At 61.4% G+C, this 8,964-nt stretch overlaps 1 protein-coding gene across 1 annotated transcript; it reads right to left on the bottom strand.

Moving 5' to 3' along the window:
* Window positions 1–3,961: 3,961 nt before the first annotated feature.
* Window positions 3,962–7,345, bottom strand: TLDC2 (TBC/LysM-associated domain containing 2). Its single transcript, XM_065850123.2, has 6 exons — window positions 7,245–7,345; window positions 6,422–6,580; window positions 5,811–5,963; window positions 5,542–5,637; window positions 4,873–4,946; window positions 3,962–4,486 (listed from the first exon to the last, which is right to left on the bottom strand). Exons 1-6 carry the CDS (start codon window positions 7,275–7,277, stop codon window positions 4,351–4,353), a joined length of 651 nt encoding a protein of 216 aa, XP_065706195.1. The 5' UTR covers window positions 7,278–7,345; the 3' UTR covers window positions 3,962–4,350.
* Window positions 7,346–8,964: the final 1,619 nt, after the last annotated feature.

Genomic DNA, 8,964 nt, shown 5'->3' on the forward strand with positions numbered 1-8,964 from the left:
ACCTCATCAGGCTGGAACAATGAGCTGACAGGAACCTCGTGAAGTTCAACAAGGAGAAATGCAAAGTCCTGCTCCTGGGAAGGGTCAGTTCCAGGCACCAGGATGTGCCAGGGGTGGCCCAGCTGGGAAGCAGCTTGGTAGTAAAGGTCCTGGGGGGCTGGAGGACACAAGTTGACCAAGAGACATCAAAGAATGGCCAGTGGTGGTGGCCCAATGGACAGCACTGGAAGTGTCCCAGCAGGGCCAGGGAGCGGATCCTTCTCCTCTGCTCAGCTCTGGTGAGGCAGCCCTGGGGTGCTGGGCTCCCCAGTACAAGAGAGACAGGGACGTACTGGAGAGAGTCCCGTGAAGGGCCATGGAGATGATGCAGGGACTGGAGCGTCTCTGCTGTGAGAGGCTGGGAGAGCCGGGACTGTTCACTGGAGCAGAGCAGGCTCAGGGAGATCCCGTCAGTGCGGAGACAGTGGAGGGAGGGTGCAGGCAGGACAGAGCCAGGCCCTTCCAGTGGTGCCCAGGGACAGGACCAGAGGCCCAGAACACAGGAGAGTCCCTCTGAACATCAGGAAACACTTTTTCACTGGGAGGGTGACCAAGCACAAGTTGCCCTGGGAGGTGGTGGAATCTCCATACGTGGAGATACTCAAAAACAGCTTGCACGCGACATATCTGGGGGGATACAGAAAGAGAGAGAGGGACAAACCTCCATCCCACTAATTGATGGGCCCTCAAGAACCTACAGGTGACCAGGACTTTGCAGCTGGTTGGGGTGTAACCCTGGGGTCTGGGACATTGGAGGGGGTCAGTGGGACGCTGCAAGCGGAGGAGGAGAGAATATGTGGCTGAAAAAGGGTGTAACAGGCTTGTGTGTTACATGGGGCCAGCCAGTGCCTTGTTTGCCTGAGCCCTGTGCCCCATCTGTCTTGTCTTCTGTCTGTCCTGTTACTGTCCCGCTGCTGCAGACGGGTGTGGGTGGGTTTGGGGCTGGCAGCTGGGCTTGCAGCCCTGGCCAGTGCCGACTGCTGAGAGCCAGTGGCTGTGCGGTCCCCACATCGGGTGTCTGGGGCTGTGACAACCTCGAAGTGCTCCCCCCATCCTCAGCAGAACAAAGGACCATGTTATGCTTGAAACATCTAGGTTTTGTGACTTTGGGAGGATTAGGTGGATGGCTGTGGAGGCAGACATCTCTTATCTTTCCCAAGGTTTTGTGTTTGGCTGTGGTGTCAGATACCTAAATCAGTGGAGGCCCCATGGCCTAATTGGGGTGATAACTGGAATGACAGAGTTGAACCACCTGTGGACAACCAATTATCAGAAGAAACCACGAACCAACAGCTACCCCTGATGGGCAAAACAGCTCACTTCTGGTCAGTACCGTGAACTTTCCCCTAGTTTGAAGACCCCAGACCCATTTCCAGAAGACTCTTCCTGATTTGCATGAAGAGCGAGCAAAGAGGGGAGATGAACCGCCCACAGGTGAATGAGCTGGGTTATAAAATGATCCCGCGCGTGGCTCAGGTGTCGCGTGTATGTGCTGTGCAGCGTGACCGAGCTTTGCAAAGTGACCACCATAGTGACCTCCATAGGACATCGTCGCTGGACTGATCACCTGTGGACTGCTGACACTTACTGTCTCTCTCTTATATCTTAGTTTTCTTTCTCTCTCTCTTCCTTTTTCTTGAACATATAAAAACATCATTGTAGGTTCTGATGTTAAAGTCTTTTTAAGTTATAGTTACTAATTGTTGCCAATTCACCGTTTTTAGAAGGACTTTTTGCAGTCGATGTATTGATAAGTTTTGTGATATTATAATATACTTTTGCCAACTCACTAATTGCTGTGATTTGTATTCCGCCATGTGCTTTCAGTAAATTCATAATTGAATTGGACCCCTGGAGTGATTGTCTGTCATTCACCACCTTACTGCACAGAAATACCCAGAGTTAGCTCACACCTGACCTCACCTGTTGATCAGGGTCTGTGTGGCATTCAGAGTTAACTCATCCTTCATCCCATCAGTTGGGACAGGGCAGGGCGGACGTGTCATTCACAGGCAAACTTTAGGCTGGACCATCTGGAGCAGAGGGGGCTGTGGTGGGTAAGAGGGCTGGGATGTGGGCAGCTCCATCCCTTGGGTGAATGTGGGGCTCAGCGGCCGGGCAGGAGGGTCCTGGGCTGGAGCAGCTGGAGGAGGCGGCAGCTCCTGACCTCCTTCAACACCGTCAGGCTCCCTGGCCTTTGCTGGGTGCCATGGGCAGGGCGGCCTCTGCCTTGGAGAGGGGAGCGGGCAGGAGGGAGCACCTGCTGGGCTGGGTGGGCGAATGGGGGCAGAAGGACCGGGTCAGCTCCTGCAACCGAGGGTGATTGCTGGGCTGCTCGGCAGCTCAGTAAATGACTTTGGAAAGGGGATGAGTAGTCAGTTAGGACGAGGAGAGAGGAGCTGGCCATGGAGCATCTCCGAGGGGCTATGTGAGATGGAATCAGCAGGGAAATGGCTGGTGAGGTTCAACGCGGAAAGGCATAGGATGGGGGTGCATGTAAAGTGATGTAGCCAGCAGCTCAGTGGGATCCAGGCTTCACAAATTGCAGGTTTAGGGTAGGAGCTGACAACGGGTGATGCTTCAGCTCAGTGCCCAGCCGCGCTCCCAAAATAAATCAATCAAATGCAGCCAAACTGGGCAGGCCCTTGTCCTCCTGTGGAAACCCTGGGCCACCCACCCCTGCCTCGGACCGCGCCAGTGGAGCTGGTCCTGCTGCTGGGACAGAAGGAGCAGAGCTGCCTGGTGTCCAGGGCCGAGAGGCCGGGCTGCGCCAGTGTGGCAGCTGCGCACCCCTGGAGAGATCTGGAGTTTCCAATAGGCCAGCTGATGGCTCTTCAGCACCTTTTGTGCCCCAGTGTCCCTGTCCTCAAGTACACACCTGGGTCCGTACTGACCAGCATGTCCCCCCTGCCCGGCCATGGTGACTCCTGGTGTTCACCTCCCCCGGGCTCGGGGAGCAGGAGGGGTGGGAAAATGGTCAACAGACGGGAGCCTCAGCCAAGGAGGTGCCCTGGCGGAGAATCTCAGAAGCTTCTGAACCCTCCTGGTAGCGATCAAAGCTCAGATCCTACTCAGATATCAATGGAGCTGCCAGACACCCAAACTGGAGTTGGTCTCCTTGGCACAGCAGATCTGCAGGTGGAGACTCTTATTCTCAGACTGGCCACCTAAGGAACATTCCCCAGGGATTGAGACACCTTGCTGACCCGGTAAGTGATCTGCGTACCCTTGAGAGTCCTCACTTTGGCACCAAGTGAGAAGATGCACTTTTGGAATCATCGCTCTAGGGTTTCGGGGTCTGATTCCCTTGAGTTTGAATTGGCTGTGTAGTAACTAACTCCTAACCAGTAGTCATTGCATTATGTTGTCAGAGTGCTGAATAATTCTGGATAAAGTCTGTTTGTAGTTGTTTTCCTGTTAAACAGCTCTGTTTCAAATAAAGTCTGTTTGGAGCTTATCGCCTGCCTCAATTGGCTTTTGGGGTCCCTCTGTGACAGTTGGCCAGCGAAGACGCAGCCGGTCATGGGGCAGCGGGAGGAAAGGGGCCTGGGGGCTCCTGTTGCCCCCTCCCTGTGGGGAGCAGGGTGGGTGAGGTGCCCATGGCAGCCTGGACACCCGAGGAGGAAGCCGTCGTCCTGGGGAGGTGACGGGATGGACAGGGAGTGTGGACTGTGGCAGAGGGGGGGACAGGTCCCCACAGACCCCAGAGCAGCGCCTTGGGCTGCCCCGATCTTGGTGAGGGCACATGGCTGGAACAGGGCACGGCCGGCGCTCTGACCTGCTCGCCACCACTTGCTTTGCACAACTTTGCTGTGCCATTTTTGTTCCCATGGCAAGGACAATGCTGGAGTGCAGCTGTGCCTGTTTATTGATGAGAAGCCACCGTATGTCCCGTCAGCACCAGCGCTGTGGCAGAGGCTGCCCGTGCCCGCTCGGTGCTGCCGGCATCGCGCTGCTCCACCCGGGGACCCCGCGGGGCCGGCCCTGCCGCGCACCCTCCTCCCAGGGACTCTGCTTGTCCGGTGGGCAGGTGCTCGGTATGGGGGGTGGGCCAGTCCTGCAGCCACCCTGGGGACACCAGCATGGCGGCAGCAGCACTGTGGCGGGGCCGAGATCCCACTGCAGCCTGTCCCCATCACACTGCCCCCACCAGCTGTTGGCACATGAAATGGGGACATTGTGGGGACAGAGTGGAGGGAGGCAGGGACGAGGCTGTGCACCATCCTGGGGGGTCAGTGGGTGCTGGTTGTGCACCAGACGTCGATCCCAAAGCCCCCGATGCCACCTTTGTCCCAGATGTGGGCTGCAGGGTCAGGCCAGGCCCCACACCTCCAGGTCCTGGACGCAGAACTGCTCCCGGGGTGAGAGGGTCTCGTTGTCAAAGGTCTCGCAGGGGTGGCTGCCCCCATGGTGCAGGTCCCCGTCCAGCCACAGCCCAAATCGACCGCTGGGAAGGTGCCAACAGCACAGTGGGCTGAGGGTCCCCTCTCCTGCCTCCTCCGAGCCTGGAGATGTCCCCAGATCTCCCATGGGACCAGCCACCTCCCTGTCCCCACTCCCAGGTGCCCTCCTGCCAAGGATACCAGGCACCGGCAAAAGGGGGACGGGCATGACAAGCAGCCGCCCCCAGCACTGTCACCCAGCCGCAGGCGGCAGAGTCATGGCTGGAATGGCCGGTGCTGCTGGACAACCTCCACTGGTGCTTTTGGCTTCAAACCAGCGGTGTGTGCCCAGACCCAGCTCCACAGGGCAGCCTGGGCTCGCATCGTGGCCCCAAGAGCCGTCAGGGCTGGGGACTCCCTGGGCTTCCAAAGCTGCCAGCGCGGCTCCTACCTGCCCCCACCGAGCATCAGCAGGTCTGCATCCCCTTTCAGGAAGAAATTGTTCCTGCCCGTCCACCTGAACACCTGCGTGGGAGAGCAGCTGGCTGGGACCATGGGCTGGGCGCAGCGTCTCCATCGCTGCCACCATCCTGCAAGGGACAGCTGGGGGCTGCTGAGCAAAGGCAGCTCTGCCCATCCCTGCTGTGTCCTGCTTCTCCAGAGGAAGACCCGGCTGAGCCTGTGGGCACTGTCCTGGTGCTGGCCCGTACTCCCAGGGGGCGGCTGCCACCCACTGATGCCCCGGCAGCATCGCGCACCGATGCCACCAGCCCTGCCACACACAGAAACCCCACTGGTGCAGGTGGACATGGAGCTGCCTCCATGTCCCACTGACACGGGGCTGTGACCACCCTGGCATTCAGAGGGTCCCCTCCCCTGGGCCCCTCTCCCTGCACGGCTGGCTCGGGTTTGCCCCCTGCCCCGACCCAGGGCTACATAGGCCCCAGCAGGGTCCCTTTGCTTCACCCACATCTGGCCAAGTATGGTCATGTCCCGCACACCATCGCCCCAGACCCCTCCCCAGCACCTTGGGGACCCCCTGGTGTGACCGGGTCCCAGGGGCATCCCCAGCCTCCCCAACAGCCCATGACACCCCATGGTTGCAGCTTGTGGCCCCCACCTTCAGCTCTGGGGAGAAGGAGAAGAGGAAGGTCTCTCCTGTCCCGTAGAAGCCATTGCTGCAGCGAAAGGTGGTGGCAGAGAAGGCACCGAAGGCCTGGGGGTGAACAGACAGTGGGGGGTGTCCTATGCTGTGGTGCTCAGTGGGGCTCCCCCGTGCTGGAACGTATCCCCCATCCTGCCAGCAGCAGTGAGGACGTGACCAGGCCTCGGGTGACACCAGGTTTGCTGTCCCCATGGGCAGCTGTGCTGGGGAGGGCCCGGCCGTACCTGCGCCTCTGTGTCCCTGATGAGCAGCAGGGCCGGGGAGCCCGGGCGGCCCCCGCAGCGGTACAGGCTCCGCAGGCTGAAGCCGTCCCGGCCGGTGCAGTACAGCAGGTGCCAGGGCTGCTGCGTCAGCCGGGGGGGCAGGTGGGGGCCCAGCTGGGGCACAGGGGGCTCAGCAGGGCTGCTCCTCAGCATCCTGCCCAGCCCAGAGCAGCCTCCCAAGAGATCTCCATGAGCACCCTCCCAGCAAAGCGTCTTCTCAAGAGACCTCCTGCTACCTGAGCATCTTCCTGAAATGTGTCCCCAAGCATCCTTCCCCTGACCTCCTCAGGGGTCTCCTCATGCTCCCAGCTCCCCAGCAGCCTCCCAGGATGCCCCCTCAAGCATCTTCACTCTGACAACCCTTCTGAAATGTCTCCTCAAACATCCTCCCCTCCTCTGTCATCCCCCCCGCAAGCAGCGCTGCTGAGGTGGCTGTCCCCAAGGACGTGTGGATTTCATCCATCTGGCCTCTCACTGGTCCAGGTCCTGGGAAGACCGTGGCCACGGCTACATGGCGTGGAGGCGGCGACGGCGAGGGTGGGGGTCTCCGTACTGGCGGGAGGGTCCCTCACCTCCTGGATCTCGCTGTCCCGCAGGATGCTGCTTGGTGCGCTCAGCACCAGCCTGCACGGCTCCTCCAGCGCGGGGGCTGTTGGGGCTCCCTCCCAGCCCGGCTGCTCCTCTCCAGCTGGGTCCCCACGTCCCTCGGGCAGCTCCTCGTCCTGGTCAGGCTGGGGACAGGTGCAGGTGAGAGTCCCGAGGGAGCAGCATCCCCAAACCCGCACATGCAGGGGCTGGGCAAAGGGGACCAGAGGCCACAGTGATGGGTGCTTGGCTGAGCCTGCCGCTCAGCTCCCTGCCATTCGTGGCAGCCCTGCTGTGCCATGGCGCCCCGTCAGGCCATGACCCCGCTGTATACGGAAGTCACAAGGGTGTGGGGCACCCCAAGGAGGAGGCAGAGAGGAAGAGGAGGCAGGTGAGGCTTCCACAAGCTCAGCTCAACCCCAGTCATGAGCCCAGGGCTGGGCTGCAGTGTGTGTGGGGACAGGGATGTGCCTTGGTCCTGGTGGCAGCTGGTGACAAGTGTCTCAGGGTGCAGCCGCTGCCCAAGGGCAGCTGGGCAGCGTTTCCTTGCTACTGGTGGGGAACAGGCAGAAAACACCCCGAGGGGACAGACAAGAGCAACCCAAGGCAGCAGGAGATCTGTCCCGGGGGTGCTTGAATCCTCAGGGGACAGCAGGGCTAACGGACAAGTCCTGACTGCGCCCATCACCCCCCGCACCGCCCAGCCCCTCGCTCGCCCCAGCGCAGCCCTGTCTGTCCGGCCAGATGCGTCCAGCCCAGCCGGTGCCCCAGGGCTTGCTCCCAGCGCCCACCGCGTCACGCTGGACCTACCAGGAGGTGGTAGCGGGCACGGAGCCCCCTCATTGCAGGTGTGCAGGTGCTGGGAGCTGCACTGCCAGGGAGCCCTTGACACCGTCCCGGGTTAATGTTCACCCGCGCTGGTCCCTCCCTGGTCGCCGGGGTGTGCCAGGGTGAGGGGGGGTGCTGGCAGCCTGCCCCGGCACATGGGGGACCAGGACGTGCCCCCTGCAGAGCCAGGTCCTGCAGGGGCCAGGATGGGTGGGCTGGCGTCCCCTCCAGCCAGGTGCGGGGTATCTGGTGACTGTCACCTCCGTTGCACCCCGACTGCCGCCTGGTCCAGGCTCTGGATCCCCAAGCGGGGAACCCTGAGGCCGTGGGGAGCCCTTGTTTTGGGATCAACAAGCAGCTCGTGCTTTTGTTGCTCTTTGCAACACAACTGTTGCAATGGCTGTAGCAACTGCCAACACCTCCCCTGGGGACGTGGTGGCACAAGCCCCTCGCTCCGGGAGGGACACCCGGGGCTGCTGTCCCATGGTCGGGTGAGCTGGGCCCTGGGACAGCCGGGCTCGGGGGGCTCGGCAGAGGCAGGAGGAGCGAACCCCAGCGCAGGCACCCCCTGCCCCAGGCTCCTGCAAACCAGGGAGGGGCTGATGTGCCCCATGTGTCCCCTTCCCATTGATGCCCCTCAAAACCGCCAGAATGGCTGTGAGCCTGTGGGCCCAACAGTAACAGCGTCCCGTTTATGCCAGTGTAGGAATTCTGTGTGCCATGCATGGTGGCACAATGGCCACAAAGGCCTGTCCCAAGTCCTGGCCCCTCTGCAGGCATTTTGGGGTTGCTCCTCGGCCCCATGGCAGATCAGTCCTGGTTGCCCACTGGAGGGGGGGTCCCCACTGGGCTTTGATGGCAGCTGTGGCCCCAGATTAGTGCTGGGAGGTGGGGCTGGTGCTGGGCACACCTGGCACTCAGTCACTGGCAGGGCCCTGGGTGGCCCAGGTGGTCCCAGTGGCCCCAAAAATCTCTCCGGGCCTCACCTCCTGCCCAGGAGCCAGGATGGGGCACCCAGTCCCTGCCTGAGCTGCCATGGGGTGGCCATGCGTGTCCCTGCCCTGTCCCTGCCCCTTCCATGTCCCTACCCGAGCCAGCAGGGTCAGTCCCTGTCCTTTCCCCTGCCCCTGCCATGGCCTTGACCCTGCTCCTGCCCTGCCCTGTCTGTATCACTGTCCCTGAGCCTGTCCCTGTCCTCAACACTGCGCCTGCCACTGCACTGTCCCTGCCTGCTCTCTGTCCCTGTCACCGCCCCTGCCCTGCACCTGCCCGCTCCCCATTCCTGCCCTTTCCTTTCAACTGGACCTGCCTGTGCACCTGCCCACTGCCCTGTCCCATCCCAGTCGCTGCCGTCTTGTTCCTGCCCATTGCCCCTTGCCCTGCACTGTCCTTGCCCCCTCCCCAAACATCTCTTGCCCCTGCTCCATCCCCTGCTCCTGCCCCCTGTGCTCGCTCCACCACCTCTTCTCAGAGCCATTTTTGAGTCCAGCTTTGGGCCCTGCTCCCGGAGGGTGTTCCGTGATGGAGCCAGCCTGGGGTGGGTGGCCAGAGTGGGGACCTGGGCAGTCACAGGAGCAAATTCAGCTGCTGCAGACAGAGGTGGGACCTGCTCCCCTTGGCCCCTCAGCCTGGTCCTGTCACCTCCGGGCAGCACCAGCTCCTTCCTGACGGGTGAATCACTTTCTGCTGTGGGAGAAGAGGG

This window comes from Patagioenas fasciata, chromosome 16, assembly GCF_037038585.1.
Source record: "Patagioenas fasciata isolate bPatFas1 chromosome 16, bPatFas1.hap1, whole genome shotgun sequence".
Taxonomy (NCBI): Eukaryota; Metazoa; Chordata; class Aves; order Columbiformes; family Columbidae; genus Patagioenas; species Patagioenas fasciata.